This window comes from Colletotrichum abscissum, assembly GCF_030869225.1.
Source record: "Colletotrichum abscissum strain IMI 504890 chromosome Unknown Scaffold_2.1, whole genome shotgun sequence".
NCBI classification, from domain to species: domain Eukaryota; kingdom Fungi; phylum Ascomycota; class Sordariomycetes; order Glomerellales; family Glomerellaceae; genus Colletotrichum; species Colletotrichum abscissum.
The window spans coordinates 630,544-650,077 of NW_026850098.1; the positions used below are offsets into that span (position 1 = coordinate 630,544).

General features: G+C 52.5%; 8 protein-coding genes across 8 annotated transcripts; 3 read left to right on the forward strand and 5 right to left on the reverse strand.

Moving 5' to 3' along the window:
• CABS01_00913 (uncharacterized protein) lies at positions 1-315 on the forward strand (the record flags this gene model as incomplete). The annotated part of the gene is made up of 1 exon (XM_060534294.1): positions 1-315. The coding sequence occupies one exon, from the start codon at positions 1-3 to the stop codon at positions 313-315; it is 315 nt and encodes a 104-aa protein (XP_060401372.1).
• Positions 316-2,920: 2,605 nt separating this feature from the next.
• On the reverse strand, positions 2,921-4,433 carry CABS01_00914 (acyltransferase; the record flags this gene model as incomplete). The annotated part of the gene is made up of 4 exons (XM_060534295.1): positions 2,921-3,281; positions 3,349-3,797; positions 3,865-4,108; positions 4,177-4,433. The coding sequence occupies 4 exons, from the start codon at positions 4,431-4,433 to the stop codon at positions 2,921-2,923; spliced, it is 1,311 nt and encodes a 436-aa protein (XP_060401373.1).
• Positions 4,434-5,898: 1,465 nt separating this feature from the next.
• Positions 5,899-7,190, reverse strand: CABS01_00915 (uncharacterized protein; the record flags this gene model as incomplete). The annotated part of the gene is made up of 5 exons (XM_060534296.1): positions 5,899-6,101; positions 6,151-6,707; positions 6,811-6,927; positions 6,980-7,002; positions 7,068-7,190. 5 exons carry the CDS (start codon positions 7,188-7,190, stop codon positions 5,899-5,901), a joined length of 1,023 nt encoding a protein of 340 aa, XP_060401374.1.
• A 570-nt stretch (positions 7,191-7,760) lies between these two features.
• On the reverse strand, positions 7,761-8,768 carry CABS01_00916 (zinc-binding dehydrogenase; the record flags this gene model as incomplete). Its single annotated transcript, XM_060534297.1, has 1 exon — positions 7,761-8,768. The coding sequence occupies one exon, from the start codon at positions 8,766-8,768 to the stop codon at positions 7,761-7,763; it is 1,008 nt and encodes a 335-aa protein (XP_060401375.1).
• Positions 8,769-10,085: 1,317 nt separating this feature from the next.
• Positions 10,086-11,891, forward strand: CABS01_00917 (isotrichodermin C-15 hydroxylase; the record flags this gene model as incomplete). The annotated part of the gene is made up of 4 exons (XM_060534298.1): positions 10,086-10,472; positions 10,528-11,075; positions 11,139-11,427; positions 11,532-11,891. The coding sequence occupies 4 exons, from the start codon at positions 10,086-10,088 to the stop codon at positions 11,889-11,891; spliced, it is 1,584 nt and encodes a 527-aa protein (XP_060401376.1).
• Positions 11,892-12,448: 557 nt separating this feature from the next.
• CABS01_00918 (uncharacterized protein) lies at positions 12,449-13,234 on the reverse strand (the record flags this gene model as incomplete). Its single annotated transcript, XM_060534299.1, has 1 exon — positions 12,449-13,234. The coding sequence occupies one exon, from the start codon at positions 13,232-13,234 to the stop codon at positions 12,449-12,451; it is 786 nt and encodes a 261-aa protein (XP_060401377.1).
• Positions 13,235-15,040: 1,806 nt separating this feature from the next.
• On the reverse strand, positions 15,041-16,604 carry CABS01_00919 (uncharacterized protein; the record flags this gene model as incomplete). Its single annotated transcript, XM_060534300.1, has 4 exons — positions 15,041-15,637; positions 15,702-15,945; positions 16,000-16,206; positions 16,273-16,604. The coding sequence occupies 4 exons, from the start codon at positions 16,602-16,604 to the stop codon at positions 15,041-15,043; spliced, it is 1,380 nt and encodes a 459-aa protein (XP_060401378.1).
• Positions 16,605-17,242: 638 nt separating this feature from the next.
• Positions 17,243-19,214, forward strand: CABS01_00920 (sugar transporter; the record flags this gene model as incomplete). The annotated part of the gene is made up of 7 exons (XM_060534301.1): positions 17,243-17,453; positions 17,513-17,903; positions 17,987-18,061; positions 18,120-18,398; positions 18,468-18,766; positions 18,836-19,026; positions 19,077-19,214. The coding sequence occupies 7 exons, from the start codon at positions 17,243-17,245 to the stop codon at positions 19,212-19,214; spliced, it is 1,584 nt and encodes a 527-aa protein (XP_060401379.1).
• Positions 19,215-19,534: the final 320 nt, after the last annotated feature.

A 19,534-nucleotide genomic window follows, 5' to 3' on the forward strand; every position in this document is an offset into this window, starting at 1 on the left:
ATGAGCAACACTCAACGCGAGTATCGAAGACTGACCGAAGACGAGGAGAATGCGCTAAGCCGCCTATACCCAGCAGTCAAACAGGAGCTTCGCGAACGGCCAGGGGTGTACATGTTTCAAGACGGCCAAAATATCGTCATCGAACTAGAAGAGGACATTTCAATACCGCAGCAAACTTTCATCAGAATAGTCGCCGAGTACAAAAGACTGAAGACGGCCCAACACAGCGGCGGTCCTCGGCCAAGACGGGCGAATTCTCAGTCATCTCCCCTCAGTTCACAAAACGATGCAACACGAGAGACAGGCAAGGAATGATGAAATATGACGGACAGGAAGAGGCTGGCAAGAGGTATCAGGACAAAGGCCTCGCGTGATGTTCGAACTACCTCAAGTCGTAGGGTTCCTTGAGGACGGGGGACTATACTTTACAGCGTAGGAAACAGGAAGTGGACTAGAGTGATTGACAACATCATTTTTGGGGAAATGCTGCGAATCAACAGTGCAAATGATACGGAAACCATAATGACTTCAATTGCCTGCCGTGAAAGTAGCAAATCACCTTACAATTCCTGATCAAGTCCACGTGCCTCCAGCCACATCCATCCACTGTCCGCATCAAGAGTGACGGCTCATGTCCGGCTTCCCCACCAGTCTATGATCTGCTATCTCCATTCAGACTCAAAGTCCCTCTCGGTAGTTGCCCCATGTCAAAAACCCACAGGTTTCGTTAAAATACTTCCCAGATCGGCAAGATCTCACCGAGAAAGTCGAGTCATGCAGCCCTTTCATTACCGCCCACGGGGGCAGACCGACTTTGACGGCACGGGAGCGTCATATTTGATGTGCGTCCATACTCAGGCTGGACGTATCGTGGTCACCTTGGGCTTCCTGCGAAGGTCTGACCTGCTGAGTGGGCAGCGTAGGCCTGCCAACTGAAACCAAGAGCCCAGCCTGCTATTGTGTGTTTGGTCTGAGGCAACCAGGTACTGTGAGGTCCAGCCTGCAAGTCCCCAGAAGATGTATTTACATGTAAGGGCACCCGAAGTGTGAGTCGGAGAATTGTTGTATTCACGGACAAGGTCCGTGAATACCACCAGGTTGGTGTTGGAAGAGGCTTCCATTCAGGCCAGGGTGCGTCTTGCCGCCGTTGCCCACATGCCGACGCGGGACGGTGTGGGCGTGAGACTTCAGTAAAGTATGCACTTCCCTCCGCAAAAATTGACCCATTATCAAGGACTCAGTGTCCAAGCGGCATGGTTAACAGCCGCAGTCAGTAGGCCATCAGGCTTATGCCTCAAGTCCCTCCATGGAGCCTAGGTAGCATCGAGACCCCTGACACTTGTTGGGCCGTCATCTCAACGAATCTATCACCCATAATCATCACAGATCATTGATCAGCTGCCAAGCTATTGAGACTCAGCAAATGAAAGCTCGTAGGTGTACTCGTTAAAGTATTCGCTGGCATGGTGTCCTCCAGAAACTTCTTTGAGTGTACCTCGACCAGCGACTTCGTGAAATAAGAGGCCCATGTAACTTGAGCAGTACTTAGGAAAGGTCACTTGGGTAGGGCCTAGCTACTTCTGTATAACCAAGCTGAAGATCAGGATGTTTGACAGGTATCATTCGTGAGCAACATGGCATTGTTCTCTTTAGCCCGACGGGAAGGCATTGCCATCACTGCCCACGGAACAGGCCAGCTCTTTACAAGTGAGTGATGTGCAGGCAGGCCTAATGAGGCCCCCTTTACAGCTTCCACTACTTCAAGCTACAGACCGCACCTTTCACTGAGCGAGGTAACATTCGGACTATTAACTTGACTGCTAGAGGCATGGGTACGCCGGAACGGCCTTGGTTCCGTCTGAAATAGCATTCACCAGCAGGTTACAGCCCTCCAGTCCATCAGCCTCGAAATTCCCGACCGATAGCACGGCTTCATTATGAACTTACCAGATACCTAGAGAGACGCATTGCCTCGCGCTCAGACACTCTTCCCCAACAGTCATTGAAAAGTCTGATCATCTAGTACTATGTATTCTGCCTAGGGTGTATTGAAAGAGATCAACGGCCTAATATCCAAACGTAGGTTTCCAACCGCCTACCTCATCATCCTCGTGTGCCACCCATATCACATGCACAAGAAGGCCGTCACCGTCCGATACATGATGTTCGTCTCATGGTACCTTGAATCCAACTGAACAAGACCCTATTATGATAGACCGAGCGCGCCTAGCCCAGCTTCAAGAGGGAGCCTCTCCGTACCCACGAGTCCCTTAAGGCTGGTGGACATCTCGAGCTTCTCAAACCCACCGCAAATTATCAACAAATAGTTCTCATATTTGTTGTCAGACCGACCCAAGCACAAGACTCCGCCTCATCGACTTTTTACGGCGAAAGATGCCAAGATAACTGCTCCCATCGTACATATTGGAGGGGTACGTCGTAGATCGGGCATGAAGGTGCCGCGTAGCGCTATGAGTATGGCGACCGACATGGCCTATCGCACCACTTCAGTAAAGCAAAGGACCAAGCAGACCTAAACACGTACTAACCAAAAGCTAAGATATCTGCCCCAGCGCAAATCCGCCCTCCAGCATCAGTCTTTCGAGTTTACCAAAAGATGTGGATGGAAAGGGACAACGATCACAATGAGGGTAAAGGCTGATGGAGATGATGCACTGTAGCTTGTATCTCGTATCAAAGAAGGAATCTGAAGAGCTCAACGCCGGATACTCCAAGGACGCCGTCAAACTCAAGCCGAAGCTCCCATGCCCCAAAGTTCAATCGCTACCGTAAGTCACAGCCTTTCTGATGATAACCTTGCCGCAGCTCATGTACCTGTAACCAATCGCCAATGAACAGAAGATAGCCCCAAACACGGACTGATTCTTCGGGTCTTTTGAGGCAGCTATGCTCCTCTGCTCTAGAGAACCGAAGCGAATCTAGTGATAGAGTTGGCGACAATGCGCAAAACGAGGCCGGCAATGCCGAGCACGACAAAGATCTGTCCGAGTTCGATCCAGCTCTTCAAGCGGACCTCCGTCTCGACGAAGCCACCCTTGAGGTCCTGGCTCGCAGGGAAGCGTCCCGTGGACAGGTACTCTTCCATGATGGCGTCCTTCTCGTACCACCGCTCGCGCAGCCAAGTGTCAAAAACTTTGGCGTCGTCCAGAGGGATATCGGCGAGGCGGAAGCGACGCCAGTGGAAGTTGACCGACTTGGGGGGGCGACCTTGGAAGTAGGTGCTAGTGAGAGTGAAGAACTGGTCGCCGAACTTGCCACGGCTGGAATGCTGTCAGTACGTGTCGCGTAAAATGTTGCAAACGAATGCGTGGAGAAGCCTTCACTTACGGAACTCCTTCGTACGCGACTGTGCAGTCGTAAACGTAGTCGAGCGAACCTTTCAGCTCGTTCAAGCAGAAGAACGTGCCTGTGCTCCGGGGCAGCAGGACGTGTTCGGGATCCTTAAGGTCGTTCTTCTTGGCCCAAGCCGCCGATTTCCTGCGACCGTTGGTGGACAAGTTCGTACCCTCGGGGAAGAGTAAGAGCCACATGGGATCGAGATACTTGTTCCCGTTGGCGCCAACATGTTGCTTCTTCAGCTTCTGAAGTCGGTGCGCGAGTCGCGGCTGGTCGGTCGACATCTTGCGCGACATGAAGATGAAGCCGTAGAACATCATGCCGGCGCCAACTCCGGGGATGTACTTGAGAGATTCCTTGAGAATGATGTAGATGTGGCCATGCATGCTCGGAGAGTTCGCGTAGGCCACCCACCATAGGTAGAGCCAATCGGTGTAGATCTAACCAGCACCGTCAGTATCCCCATATTCCACATCGCAACTGTGGTAAAGACAAGGTGCATCGTACCTGATGGTTCGCGATGAGCACCACACGCTCTGGAAAGTTGAACTGGACCCTTCCGTCCGCCGTCTTCTGGATCTGCCCGTTCATCGACGCATCGCCGCTTATTCTGATGGTAGTACTGCTCCAAATATGGGTCATGGCGGTGATAGTCAGGCCAAAGGACTGCTTTGTGAGCGCCATGTAGGAGTAGAACATGTCGCGATTCGCCCAGTATAGTGGAACGCCCAAGATTTGGGTCGTGATGATGCTGCGCGCGAAACATGTTAGAAAAACGCTGTCGCAAAGGTTGACCAAGCAGCTCTGTGGGGAACGTACGCAAGGCAACAAGCAGCAAAGTAAACGCCGAACGAGAAGCCCCGAAGGACCTGCACTACTAGGCTGTGTTTGACGCGACCAGCCGGATGAGGATCGCTTGGTTTTCTGACCAAGCCCGCGTTGGAAGCTGGCGCAGGAACCTTGATATCGCTCTTCGCATCGCCTTTCGCATCGGTTTTGTGGACGTCGGTCGCCATGATGGCGGTTATGGGATTATTCGTTCGGTCGTAGCCTCGAAGGGGAGATTCAAGAGGCATGAGGATGGCGTTGGAAGGATGGAAACCACCCGAAACGTATGGGATATCACTTCAGGGCTTCTAAGGGAGGAGACCTTCGTTGCGCGGTGGTGAAAGAGTTGGCCGTGACGTCGCGTGCGACCTAGCATGTGAGACGAGCAGCTGGACAGTCGACAGCCAGGGTGATGCCTGGCGCGGCGGGGTCGGAGGGTCGGGGGAGGAGACGGTCGATCAGTGCCACCGAGAGGGCAGGGCAACGGAGAAAGGTTCGAAGTTCGTCAGCATGTAGGCTGGAAGAAAAGGAAGTCGAGGGTAGGAGTGTCGATGTTCGTAGGACGGTTTAGGTGAGCTTGGGTGCCTTGTAGGAGTTTGAAGCTGCTATGCATACGGCGTCATCGCGGTTGAAGGTGTCAAGCTGTGGTTCGGCCAGCAGAGTTAGGTAGGGGTAGGGATGGCCAGATAGTTAGGTCGAGCAAGGTAAGGTCGCGTACGAGGGTATGAGGCGGTAAATGGTCGGCAGAGTGTTGCCTTTGAAGCTATTCGAACAGGCTTGGTGAGGCGTCAAAGGAGTATGTACCCTGCTCAAAGTGGAGGAGGGCATGAGGTAACACAACGAACAGCAGGGAAAGAATCTACACAGTACAGACTCAGAGTTGCGGTAGAGACATGGTCCGGTGTCTTGTCTGGTCTGGTCTGGTAACTGGTTTGAGTCTGCAGCATCGGCCGAGCGCAGCCAGCTCACGGCCTTGGCCTTAGTTTTGGGCCGAATCTGGAGGATGGAGGGGTTCACGGTACGTACTGCGGTGGTATGTCATCGTCTGACGGTGTGCGGTGTGCCGGCTGCTTCGGAGAAAGTGCGCCTGCACTTGGAACCTGACTGTCAGCATGGGAAAGCACCAAAGTGGGAGCTGCCTGCCTGCTGCAGCTGCGACATGCGGAATGGCTCCATGGCGGGGCAAGCACGCATGGCTCCCCCTCCACAATTGGCTGCATCTGGTGCAGGCACGTGCCATGTACTGATGACATGGATCATCTCCCACCCCGAAGTCCGTCCCTCCGCTCCGTCTCCACTTGTTTTCATAGCTTGTCTTCAAGATCGGCGTCGACCGAGCCAATCCCGCCGTCGCTATTCCCATCTGACACACCTGTTCACCTGACCCTCACCGAGGGCGGCAATCAAGGTGAGCACGATGAGGAAAGTCATCAAGGTCTCTTTTCATCCACAACAAAAGCAGATCGGAACAACAACTGATTCATCTTCTGCGTTGCTTATTCCCATGTGAAACCAGGAATTCAAAGGGATACATGTTTCTTTCCTCTGAACAATTTCATGCCTTTGCACTAGTGCCAACCTTCATGTTTCAGGGGAGAAAGATGAGATCAACTCAATTGCATCTTGCATGAAGCTGCTTGTGGCCGCCAAAGCTCTTCATGCAGATAAGAAAAACAAGAACAGGCCAATAACTACTTTTGCATGTGAGTAGTCTCAGAGCTGAATCACCAACTTCTTCGCAGATACGCCCTTCTTCAACACATCAAGTCCCGCTTGGATCGACTCGAGTCCCTTGCCAACGACCTCGGCGTCCGGCTTCGGCTTCAGCTGGCCATTCCTAAGAGCACCAGGGACAAAGTCTCTCCACACGGGATTCTGCACTTCCTCTGGATCCTGTGTTATCTGATAGGCAGTCACTGCAAAAAGATCAGCATTCGTTCACCATGGCATTCGGAGCCAACTTACTCATGCTTATCTCCACGTTCTTCCCATAGTCGCCCTCCGTTGGTAACACAACAGTGACCCTGCGTCGCCCAATTTGATCCAAGATAGCACCAATGGGGCTCAACGACTCTGGGCCCGAGATCGCGTCGTACACGCCGACAAGATCTGCCCCAGACAACGCCTTCAGCGCGTCGTGGACAAGAGTATCAGAGTGGTAATCCAGAACCACCTCGGCGCCCAGCTCCAATACCTTGTCAAAGCTGCGCTGTGAAGCCGTGGTAACGACTCTGAGCCCTGATGCGACGGCCAACTGCACTGCCGTGCCTCCTACGGACGATGCGCCGCCCCATATGAGGATCGTCTTGCCCGTTCGGCGAGTGTTGAGAGATGGCAGGGGTAGGCCGAGATGCTGCTTCTTGTAGAGTCCTACCGCGGCTGTTGCGATGGCGAGAGGTAGGGCTGAGGCGCTTTCGAAGCTCATGTCATCTGGGATGGGTGATATGAGGTTCGCGTCTGCTTTACTGTAGAGCTGAAATGTTCCAAATTCGTGGTTCTGCTTGCCTAGCCCGGTACAGTACCTACCCATGGTGTTAGTGAAGATTGACTGACAGTAGACAAATGATTTAGGTAGGTTAGTCTCGCCGGGGGCAACCCATTTATAGACAGGGGATGATGGCGCACCCTATGACCCGCTGTCCTCTCTTGACATGCGTCACGCCGTCGCCAACCTCTTCGATGAAGCCTGCTACGTCTGCTCCAAGAATGGTGGGATAATTCTGCACAATGATGCCCATATCTCTGAGCCATGTCAGGTATCATTATCCTAATTTGAATCTTACGGATTACCTACTGGATCTTCCATTCGGCAGGATTCTATTGCTAGGATGTTAGAGAAAGATCCTGAGTAGCAATAGACGTAAGTGAGACATATTGCTTACCAGAGCAGTCACGACGTTTTTGATGACAACCTCACCGGGTCCGGCAGTCGGGAATGGGGCATCGTCGACCTTGAGTGGATAGGTCTTTGCACGTGTGAGCCAAGCAGCCTTGTTCCTGGACATCGTAACGTGGGGATTAGAGTAAGCTATGCGGATGTCATAATACATTGGCTGCAATCTGGCAGACCTCGGAAGTTCTTCCCGAGAACCAGTGCATTTGAAGATGATGATCTCAGACCTTCAATGTTCGCTTTAGTTTTTCCCTTCAAGAGCCTTCTACAAATACCAGAACTTCTATTATAAATCCAACACCGGCTCCATCGGATCTTGCCTATCTTGACTGTTTTGAATTGCGACATCAGTCGAACGTAAACCAAGATGGCGGGGCCGAAATCCGGATAGTGGAGGGCCGGGCACTACGTGGGTGCGCCGAAACCTTCTCCCAACGGAAGGTTGCGAATGTAGGCGAATATTTCCATTTTGAGAAGCTTCATGATGGTTTTCATAGTACAGAAGTATCCATCCCATCAAATTGCTTCTACGGGTCTCTCCGATAAAAGTAGACACAATTTTTGTAAGAACGAGGTCATTTACGCACCTACGGCTGTAGATTCTACCCAAACTCCCCAATATCAAAAACACACTCCGAGTCGTGAACAAAAACAAGATCTCCTGATAACCTCTTGCCAGACCCTAGTTCTTGGCTACCTTGATCAACAAAGATCCAACACCACTTCCACCACCCCATTGCCGATGCGCAGTCTGGATATCCTCCATGTCCCAAACACACTTGATTGGCACGGTAATCGTCCCCGTCCTCAACATATCCAATAACGCCGTGACATTAGGCACATATGTTGCAGAGTCCCTGTTCAAAGCGTAGAAAGTCGTGCTCCTCTTGGTCAACAAGTTCAAGTTTCTCGCGAACAGCTTCAACAGCGCACCCGTCGGGTTCCGAGGAGGCGCGCCCTCGTTCAGCGAAGCCTTGTTATTCCCGAACCCAACAAGCGTGCCGTCCTCCGCGAGAATGGAGTAGCTCTCGTCAAAGCTCTCAAACCCAAGCGGGTCAAACACGGCATGCGCGCCGCCCAGGGCGTTCATCTCCTTCATCCAGTTCTTGTCGCTGTATACGAACGGGATACCGCCCTCGCGCCGAACGTCAATGTGGTTCCGCTGGCTTGCGGTACCGTAGACCGTGGCCCCCTGCAGCTGCGCAAGCTTCATGAGCGCGAACCCCACCGCGCCGCTCATCCCGTGCACAAACACCCGCTGGCCCTTGGACACCCTCGCCGAGTGCATCACCATGCCGTACGCGGTATTCCAGTCGCAAATGAGCGCCGTCGCCTGGCGGTGATCCACGCCGTCGGGCACGCGGATGCAGTACTTCTCCGGCTGGTTGACGAGCTCCGCCTCGGAGTCGTATTTGGTCAGGACGGCAACGACGTCGCCTATTTGAAAGTTCTTGGAGCCTTCGCCGAGAGCCCGGACGGTGCCGACGAGGCAGTAGCCTGGTGTGAGGGGCGCTTTCTTCATGAAGGGGTAGATGCCCTTGCGCATGTTGACGTCTGCGCCGGAGAAGCCTGAGTATTCTGTGGCGATTTGGATTTCGCCGGGGGACGGTGGAGGGCAGACATCTGTGACTACTTTGATCACGTCGACGTCGCCGTACTGCGAGATGATGACCTTGCGGATGCTCGTCATTGTGGCAGTTAGAAAAGAGATGGTGGTGGTGATTTGACGAGATTAGAATCTGGAGAGTTGGAGAAACACACGCCTGAGCCAAGGTAAAGAGAACAGCGGGAGACTTTTTAAGACATGTAAGAATACCCAGGGCTTACTTTACTTATGAAAATAACATTGCTAGACTCGGATGCACTTAGACAAATACCATTCTCATGTTCTGCGATGCGGAACGGAGACGACGGCATGCCGGCAGGCTTCAGCACCAACCGAAAAGCGGCAGTCAGCGGGTGTCCGTCGGCACACGGAGCGGTCCGCATGATTTGTCTTACACCCGCATGCGCACTGCCGGTGTAGATCTCGCTCCTTCGCCGATACTCCAAGGAGATTGCCAGCCTCAACGATTAGTCTCTTTCTTCTTTTAGAGGTGCTGCATCATCGTACCTAACTTACATGACAAGGTTACAGCTATGAAGCCCCAACTGCTCGCTAGCCCACTTACATGCAGCTGTCTTCAGAGATCCAGGGACTGGACTGGTCCAAGCTCGTCGGTTAGATGGGGTATATGAGCGTCCGTTTCAGCCGAAATTCCATCGACCAGGCCTGCTGGCGAAATGGCATCGCGTCACATTTCGGCTTCCTAGTCATACTGTGAAGATTGTAGGTTCGATCCCTACGTAGGTCGGTTTCATTTTTGGAATTTTGAGAGCTTCACTTTCAACCCAAGGTCAATATGCAGTGGTATGATGGAACGAGTCGCATTGAGTTGTCGGGTTTGATTTGGGGTGGGAAGTTTATCCTTTTCCTCCCGTGATCGAAACGCTGTTCAATGCTAGCTAAACTTAACGTTCAATGTTGGTCAAATGTGGGTATTGCTCAACGACAACCACATTACTGACAGATATGAGCGTGCATGGTGTTGGGAATTTTCATAAGGTAGTTTCAACTTACAGATGGATTTAGTATAGACCAAACACTGCTTTAGTTGACAATACTCAGCTAGCAAGGAGAAGCCGCCTCCTTTACCCGTCGACCAGAACTAGCGAAGCATGGGTCTATGCTCGATCTTTGAAGCAATATCCTTGTCTTCCCCTCATCAACCTACCCCGACTTTGGACTCACTCAATTGTAAGGCTTTCAGTGAGTGCTCTCCCTCCGCGAGTTTCGGATTGATCGGGAGTATTGGTGCGGGGAGAGTTCGGCAGATGCGGTTCGGACGGTATTTATCCTCCGTCAACGCGGGGCCGGAGCTACATCATAAGCACAACTTCCTCACACCCGTTTTCAATCATTTTCATCGCAAATTACAAGATCACGATTGGGCACGCTGAGTACAAGATGAGATCCTCCATACTTGATTCAGACTATGTTCAGATTACCTTTTCAGGATTCCTTTTGGGTCTCGTGGTAACTAGCGCCGTGATCTATGTTGCCTATCAGAGATTCCTCCACCCCTTAGCTGGCTATCCAGGCCCATTCTGGGCATCTGTCACGGATCTGTGGCAGGTCAATCAGTTCCTGTCTTTAAAGCAACCGTACAACTTGACCGAGCTTCACGAGAAGTACGGTGAGTTCGTCAGATATGGACCGGACAAGTTGAGCATCACTGCCGAAGAGGTCGTCCCTCTGGTGTATCAGAAGGGTGGCCAGCGGATGCCAAAGACGGAGTACTACGATGCCTTCGGCTCCAAGACCCCAAATATCTTTGGCATGAGATCCACAGAGGTACGGATGAAACGCCTCTATACAATCAACAAGCTTTGGACTAATGTGTACTTAGCTACACTCAATCAGGCGACGCCACATGTCACACAGCTTCTCCATCACCAGCGTGAAGGGCATGGAACAGTACTTGGACCAGAACATCAAGATCCTGCGTGATAAGATCGCACGATTCGCAAAGACCGGAGAGGCTTTTGATCTCAAGAAGCTCCTGCACTTCTACACCATTGACGTGTTAGGCGAGCTAGCTTTTAGTCGCTCCTTTGGGGTCCAGGCCTCTGGCGACGAGTCTCGTGTACCGCCCGTCATCCCACATACGCTTCTGGGCTCGACTTTGGGAGCGTGGCCGGCCATGACGCAAACCCTCAAGCAATGGCTACCACGAATACCTAGCGCCGGTCTGCAGAATTTGTTCGCGGGACGGGCCAAGTGTGCAGGGCTAGCGGCTGAGTGTGTTCATAGACGAGTGGCGGAGGTTGAAGAAGACGAGAACAAGGGTAAGGTGCAGAGGAAAGACATTTTGACCAGTCTCATCTTAGCTCGACATCCCGACACAGGAGAGAAGATTGCAAGAGTTGATCTGGAGGCCGAGGCATTCGGAATGATGTAGGTCCAACTTCAGACACGCCGGAGTTTGCACAAACGGCTCATGCTGACTCCATCTCATAGCATTGCCGGAACGCACACAACCAGCGCGACCACGACGCTTCTCTTTTGGAACTTGCTACACAACCCAGAGGCACTTAGCAAGTGTGTACAGGAAGTGGACGAGAACCTGACTTCTCTAGACAACGGGAAAGATGCCTACTCAATCACAGAAGTAGAAAGCTCCCTACCATTCCTTCGGACATGTGTCAAGGAGAACTATCGTATAACCCCTGTCTTCACGATGCCGCTGGCGAGACGTGTGACAGCTCCCGAAGGAATCATAGTCGCGGGCCGTCACATCAAACAAGGGGTAAGATCGAACTAATGTTCTTTAGACTTCGCCTAAAGAAACTTACTCTGCCTAACGAGCTACTCACAGTGGTGAATTCATCGAGCTAATATTGTGAGTCATAGACATCCGTGGCAGTGTGCAACCACGCATTCCATCACAATCCGCAAGTATGGGGCGACGACCACGGCGTCTTCGACCCGTCAAGGTGGGATCAACCAGAGACAGCTGCGCGCGCCCGTTACCTGATGCATTTCGGCCTGGGTGGTCGCCAGTGTCTTGGCAAGACGTTGGCACAATCCAACATCTACAAGCTGACCAGCACCTTGCTGCGCGAGTTTGACTTTCAGCTAGCTGATCCTACGGAAAGAGGACTTGCTACCAATGGAAGCTTTCACGGGGTCTTGCCGGAATTGATCAGCGTGGGGGTGAGTGATCTGGCAGGACCTCTGATGGTCACTGCTAGTGCCAGAACTCAAATGTGATCGATGTCTTCGAATTCGGAAGACCCCTAGTCCGTGAGTGGGAATACGAATACAATTTTCTCGAACCTCGAACCTTCTGCTGATTTTCAATCGTATTTGCCGCAGTGAGGGGCATCATGACCCTATTACTGGCACTTTCTTACGGCAGCAGTCCTTGTCCAAAGCCGGGACTATGACTAGGCCTGTCTTTTGACTAGGTGGTAATAGCGTTCGCGATCCTTACCACTAGGCCATCAATGGGGCTTTAATTCCTAGCATCGGTTTGTTGCTTCTACTTCCACAGAATAATGACTGTCGATTCGATGATCGATATTCGGAATAATGCATCAGTTCAATCGTTTCGTTCTCAGAGACCGTTCCATAAATGTTGCGATTGAATTTTCAAGATCTCAAATCTTGTAGTCTACCGCCTAGTTCTGTTGATATCTCAGTCACCTAGACCCTCCATATATACCGTGACCAAACGCCACCTTGGACCAACTCCGGGCCAATTCCATTATTCGTTAATACGTCATAGACATTATAGACATGAACATTACTCCTGATACATTACTCCATCAAATTTGTGCGGGCCTCATCTTCTCCAACTCAGTCGGTAAAGTCGGTAAACTCGAGTGCTTCACCGTGTTCTCCGCATTCCAACCCCGGAACATGGGATGCGAAAGCAATGGCGGCGTCTTCAACCGGATCGTAGGCGGCCGTATCGGACCGCCAGACTCCTCTTCCACCGGTAGCGTCACCCGCCTCGTGGGGTACTTCTTGTGAAGAAGCTGCCACGTCCTCTCGACGCGCGCTTCGTGCTCGGTCCAGTCGCCTCGAAGAGACATGAGTAATCCTTCGCCTTCCTCCGCGTCGATGCTCGTCTTGGATCTGCTGCGCCCATGCCACGTCCTAGATCGTGTCCTGGCGGGTGGTGAGACGGGCTCGGTGGGTGTGTCCGGGGTGGCGGCGGTGAAGCCGGCGACGGGTGTGACGGTGACGGATGACCTATTCTGTAGCGACTTGCGGATGATCGTGTCCCTCAACTCCTCCTCGGCCAGCATAATGCGTGATTGCGTGAGTTTTGTTCGTCGGGTGTACTCCTCCCACGTGAGATCTGGGTCCCGTAGACAAGCATTTTTGTACTCTTCTGCGAATTCCCTCTTGCGACGGCGACGAGTTATCGTGCAGTAGACTGCGATGGCGATGACGAGGAGAAACGCGGAGCCGAGGATTGTGGAGACGATGATGAGAGTTTGTTGGCTAGGGCCGCCGCCGGTGGTCGGTCCGGCGGTGAAGTCGGCAGCTACGGGATCGGATTCGGTCTTTGCGCCGGATCTCGTATTGAGTAGAGGGATAATCATGTTGTGTGCTGGTTGTTTAAATGACGGTACGCCGTTGCGATATAGCGAGTGACAGAATTAATATTCTAGTTGTTAGAGCGAACGTGGTACGTCCATGAAAACGACTGTGTGGACGGGCGAGAATAAGTGGGATGAGTGCGCAAATTCTTGACCGCTTCAAAATCTATGTGCGACGATCGCTCGCGGGGGAACCGGAAGGCTTTGTATATACACGTAGCAAGCCAAGCCTACCTCTTCTCTCTCAGTAACAACTACGAATAGCAAGCCGGCCGAAAAAAGGCGGTATTCTATTTAAAACATGCAGCTGCCCAAGAGGACAATAACCCACGCCGGCAGCTCAGGACGCAAGACGTTGCTAGTCCCATGATTGCGCAGGAACGCCAGGAACACGGCATTCGCTCACCGTATCCCGCAGGAAAAAAAAGGCCTGCAGGTGATTCTTCTGCACGCCATGCCTGCCACCCTTGGCATGAGAAGCGAGGAAAGAAAGTTCGGATGCGGGACTCGTCAAGGGACTCTCCAACTCCAAGCAGCGAACATGGGCAGAGAGCAAGGTGGTAGGCATGCCTATCGGGGTGGGATCACTATTCCAGAGCCAGGGTACTGAACGTTCGAAAAGGATGGCTGGACAACTGTCTCTGTGGTGATTCGGCCGTTGGGGCTGTCCACGAACGCCTCGCCAAAAAGTGTCAGGCAACATCCGCAACAGACAACAGGAACAGGGGACCTCGGGACTAGAGAGCGCGTGTTTTCCACTTGGGAAAGCCATACAAACCAACAAACCAGCCTAAGCGAGGAGGACCTTAGGGCTGCCAGGGGATTTGACTGGCTACTCGTGCGCTATAATTGGTCCCGAGCCTGGCCTTGTCGGGTCACCAACACGAGGTCAGGCACAGTAGCGCGGCATTGGCGGAACGGGGCTCAAAAAGCAAAATCCCGGACGAGTGCCGGGGGTTGCCCGTGGCTGATAGGAGAAGAGACTCGGAGAGGAGTAAGAGAGGGAGCGGGATGCGCAACCCACCACCCGCGGCCTATCAGAGTCTCTGAAACTCCCGGTGGCTGGCCAGCGAACAAGCCGCGCAAGACAAGGATCGGATGGTTTTGTTCGTTCTTCTCTTCGATTTGTTCCCAAGCCGGGGGACGGCAGCCTGCACTGCCACTGCAGTCGAAGTTGAGGGGTATGAGATTCCTGGCCCGAGAATTGGAAGCCCATCGGTCGTGGAACACAGCCATTGGGTCATGATTTCAAGCTCGCCTCGCCTGTGCCGTATCCCATTCATGTGCGTCTCTTCAAGCACGACATACGGGTGGACTTGTTGGTGAGTCCGACGCTCAATCATGGGGGAAGCACCCTATTACGTTGCCACCAGATACCTCCCGGCTGCCTCCCATTGTAGAGTCTCCGCAACTTGCAAGTTGGGAGAAAAAGATTTCGACTCAATATTATTGACTATCCTGGCGCAGATAAAGAGAGATCTCGGACATGACGATCTCCTCCATTGTCTCACCCACGCAGGTACTATCGCGCGCTGGCCCACCATGTTTGCTTTCTTCAGTCCAATAAAGTACACCGCCTCGCCCGTTTGCGCTTTCGGGGCAAACGGCGCCCAACTTTTCAGGTGTTTCCTTCTTTCGCCTGTGCAACCCAACGTCATGTTGCGTCTAGATTGTCGGTTTCAGAGACACAATCAAGCAGCACAAATTTCATGCGATTTCCCGTTACTTGAATTGGCCCAGTTTGTGATTTGTTTTGATTACCTATTGACAATAGTAGAACCTGATAGGTTGGGAGAATATGGTGGAAAATCACAAGTCCTTCTCCAAAGCAAAGTCCAGCACCACCACTTTTCTTTCCTTTTCCTCGGTTCGTGTGTAAATCGAAACCACCTGCTGCGACCCAGATTCAAACGCCTCGACCTGCGGCTCTCCGGAGAACCCATCCGCTTGCCAAAGCGTGCGGTATTCCAGCGGGACCTCCTCATCCGCAGCCTCTGTCTGAGCCTGAGTGGGCAACCTGGCGCCGAGAACGGTGAGCTTATCGTCTCGATTCCCCGGAAGCGCAAAGACGACGGTCTTCTTGCCCGGCAAAGCAATGACATCCCCGCGCGCTCCAGTCCGCGTCGGCTGCAGGTCCGCGGGCAACGCGTGGCGGCTCCATCGCCCCTCTGGGCTGCGGTAATAGTGTATCCAGACTTCGTTTTCTCGGTTCAGGACGTGGAACCCGCCTTCGTCATCTGCCGCTTGCGCCTCCTGGTTTAGGATGCCGTTGTTCATTGGGATGTCGAAGACAATGAGTCCTTCGCTGTCGGGGTATACGGTCTCGCCTACTTCGAGGTTCGCTAGCCTTTCGCCCTTTGTGTTGTTGAATGTTTTTCCGCCGTCGTCGCTGTTCACATAGAATAGCTAAACCGAAAGTCAGTCGAGCTCTGCACAAGACTCGTCCTCTGGTAGGATGGGTTCCACGCACATTGTGGTTGTTTTCTGGTCCATTCGGTCCAGCTTGGACAGTGTGCGTCCGCGCCTCTGGGTCATCCACACCTTCGTACCATACAAAACCGCGATACGTGCCAGATACATGAATGCACCCGTTGGCATATGAGATGCCGTTGATGTACGGGTTGTTATTGACGCCGGTAAGGAATTGTCCGACATAGGAATATGACTGGTCCTTGCTGCTGTACTTGAATAAGTGATCGGAGCCCGCTCCCGCACTGCATCTCGGTCAGTCTCAAGCTCGTTGCTGCACACAATTTCCATTTACATACATCCCAATGCGATAACTCAGAAGAAGGTCATCGTCGATGCGGATGAAGCGTGGGTATGTCGTCTCCAAGAAGAGTTTCTCGACTCCCAACTGGCCTGTGCGTGTGTATCCCGGGAGCTGATTGTGAGTAGGACTGAAAAGTGAGGTCTTCCACTCGTGAGCTTCCGGCTTTGTCGCCACGCCTGGTATTGACATGCGGTAGCGCAGGCTGCACAAAGTCAGAGTCATCAGCCAAGCTCCATGCAATAGAGACGATCTCTGTGGGACGGCTTACGGATCACAATGGTGGTCGAAGGAGACATGGATAGTGCCATCTCCAGCACAGACTCCTATCGAGATAGTGTTGTGCCCATCATCCGCCGTCTGCTCGTAGTCCTCAAACGTCAACGTCTCCCAGCTGCCTAGTGAGTCGCGGATGGGTCGCCGGGCAAGGCTGACGAAAAGGACGCTGCTTGTTGCATCTTTGTGAGTGTAAAAGCAGGTATACTGCCATCCATTAAAGGTCGTTAAGGCATCTTGCTGGAAAGAGTTGGCGTTGATCCGATGCTCTCGCCGCGCATCCAGGGCCAACTCGGACTTGGCGAGGAACTTCAACTGAGAACCCATGTCGCTTCTGAGAACCTTGCCAAGTGTATGCAAATTCAAAACCTTGGATGCCGTTCAGCACATGCAACACTACAGATCAAAGACTCGTATGAGGAAGTGCCCCCTCCATCACTTTCATAATCTATCACAGTGACGTACGCGGGGTCCCTCCGGTTAGGTTCGGGGGAAACTGAGCCGAGTGGAGGAGGATGGACGGTTCCCCGCGCGATGAATCGCCCGCTGAGCCGATACGACTGTGAACCCCGGATCTTCCCCCGACCACCGATGCGCCGATACAACGCCCCGCACTCCAATAAGCCATGGATGATGCCTGATTTGGACGAAAAAGAGGTTATTCAGCCATGGCATCCCCGCAATTGCGATCTTTTCACAGCTTATTTCTCCGCGTTGGCAAAATCCAAGTCGATTTTGCCAACCAACCGATACCCGCGAACCAAGGAATAGAGCAAGAGGCCAAGAGAAAGATTGACAGCCAAGCAATCAACGTGATAGCGAACAGCTCGTAGCGATGAAACCTGTACCAATATGAAGCCATTGAGTCTTTTGATATCAATAGAGACGAAGTCCGTTTTTCGCAATCTCCGTTTGATCGCATGTGAGCAACGGTGAGAACTCGAATCGTCTGGAGAATCGAAATAATGGGCTGGAACTCTAGATTGAAGAATAGCGACAACCGTCAGGCCCTAGAGTCGACGACGCCTCTTAACACCAAGACAACATCGTGGCTAAAAGATCCCGGACTTCGCCCCCTCAATTTTGGTCTCTTCTTCCTTCTATTTGGTGATGTTGCTCATGGTTTCGACGGATCTTTGATCAACAACCTCCAACAGATTAACCAATGGCAAGATGGTCAGTCGCGCATCACTTCTCTGAGTCCTCACGGCGTGCACTTTTCGACATGCTGATAGGAAAGAGGTCAGACTTTGACCACCCCCGAGCAAGTCTTCTAGGTGCCATGAGCGCATCGTACTGGATCGGGAACATCCTAGGAGTCATCCTCATTCCCCTTGTCGCAGATCGCCTCGGCCGACGCATCGCAATCGCCACGGGTTCCGGCCTTTGCATCGTAGGTGCAGCAATTTGCGCAGCGACAGTGAGTCACGGAGCCTTCATCGCTGGCCGAATTCTTCTTGGCATGGGAGGAGTCATGTGCTCTTCCGTTTCGACGGTCTTGATGACGGAGCTGGCGTACCCATCCCACCGGGCGACGGCGACGGCATTGAGCAGCACGACATACAGCGTTGGGGCCATCTTGGCCGCCTGGGTAGCCTTTGGAAGTTTCCGAATTTCGGATTCATGGTATGCTTTTACTCATCGGGGAAAATTTCCACGCGAGGCCCGAGAAACATGTGCACTGACTGATAGTTCTTTACCATCCCTAGGGCGTGGAGAACGCCGACACTGATTCAGGCGTTTCCATCGGCGATGGTGCTATGCGGACTCTTCTTCTTGCCGGAGTAAGTTTGCCAAGAATCCGTACTTGACTCGAAGCTGTAGCTGAGCCACAACTTCTAGATCGCCTCGATGGCTTTGCAGCAAGGGCAAGGAGCAGACAGCGCTTGATATCCTGACAAAGTACCACGGTGCAGGGGATGCCGACGATGCAGTCGTCCAGCACGAATACGCCGAGATCAAAGAGACTATCGAGGCGGAAATCACGCAGAACAAGAACCCCTTCCACCTCAAGGCTCTTTTCGCAACCCCAGGCAACCGGTGGCGATCGTTCATCATCATCTGGTGCGGGATATGCAAGCAGTGGTCCGGGAATGGGTTGGTATCATATTACCTAGGAAGGTCCGTCTCTACAGAATAGTTGACTTCTGTGTTCTGAGAATGGAGCTAATATAGCATGATACATTTCAGCATGCTCAAAAGCGCAGGCATCACCAAGCAGATCGAGACAACGTTGATTACCGCAACATCTCAGATGTTCAGTTTCGCATGTTCCTTTGCCTTCGCCTTCCTTCCGGCGCGTGTCGGCCGCCGGCCCCTCATGCTGACAAGTATGGCCGGAATGTGGGTGGTATTCGCAGTCATCACGGCCACGTCCGGCGCCTACGTCGAGACAGGGAACCGTCACGCAAGTTACACAACCGTGGCGTTCATCTACCTCTACAGCGGTGTGCATAATCTAGGCTGGACGGGCGCACAAATGCTCTACAGTAAGTCAAAGCCTAGAGCCCCAAATGGACGGTTAGGCTTTGAAACGCTGACGCGCCGTGTCCCTTTAGTTGTCGAAATCCTTCCCTACACCATCCGCGCCAAGGGCATGGCCATGTTTTCTCTTGTAGCGGGTATTTGTGGAGCCTTCAATACCTACGTTAATCCTCTCGGCATTGCAGCAATGTCCTGGAAGTTTTACTTCTTCTATGTTGGCTGGATTATTGTCCAGTTCATTGTCGTATACTTGTTTTTCCCTGAGGTAAGCTCTCGATCGATGATTAGAAAGAACTGCTTATCAACGTTTCCTAGACCAAGGGACCTAGCTTGGAACAGATTGCGCTGCTCTTCGATGGTAGAGATGCTCAGATGGGCCGAGTCAATGTTGTGGCAGAAGAGATGCTAGATGAGAAGGGCGGAGTAGAGTTCCAGACAAAGCAACAGCAGTAGAGTTACTGGAGTTGTTGTTACGTTTCCACTACATACCCAATCCGTATGCTCATCTGTTACACTTTTGAGTGTAAGACAAATTTAGCCTACAGATGTGGTTACAAAACTTCAGTTGCTAGTATGACTACTACGCAGAGTCACATCATTGTGACTCTTCTTGTAAGCTTCGGGGCGGAGCTTTTTGCCAAGGAGGCTTGTTAATCATCCGCACTCAGCGAGTGGTTCTGTGTGCTCCGTACGACCCAAGCTTCGGCGGTCAAACTTCAGCCCACAGACTCTGCACTCCGTAAAGACCTTTTACCTACACTAAAAAGACACAC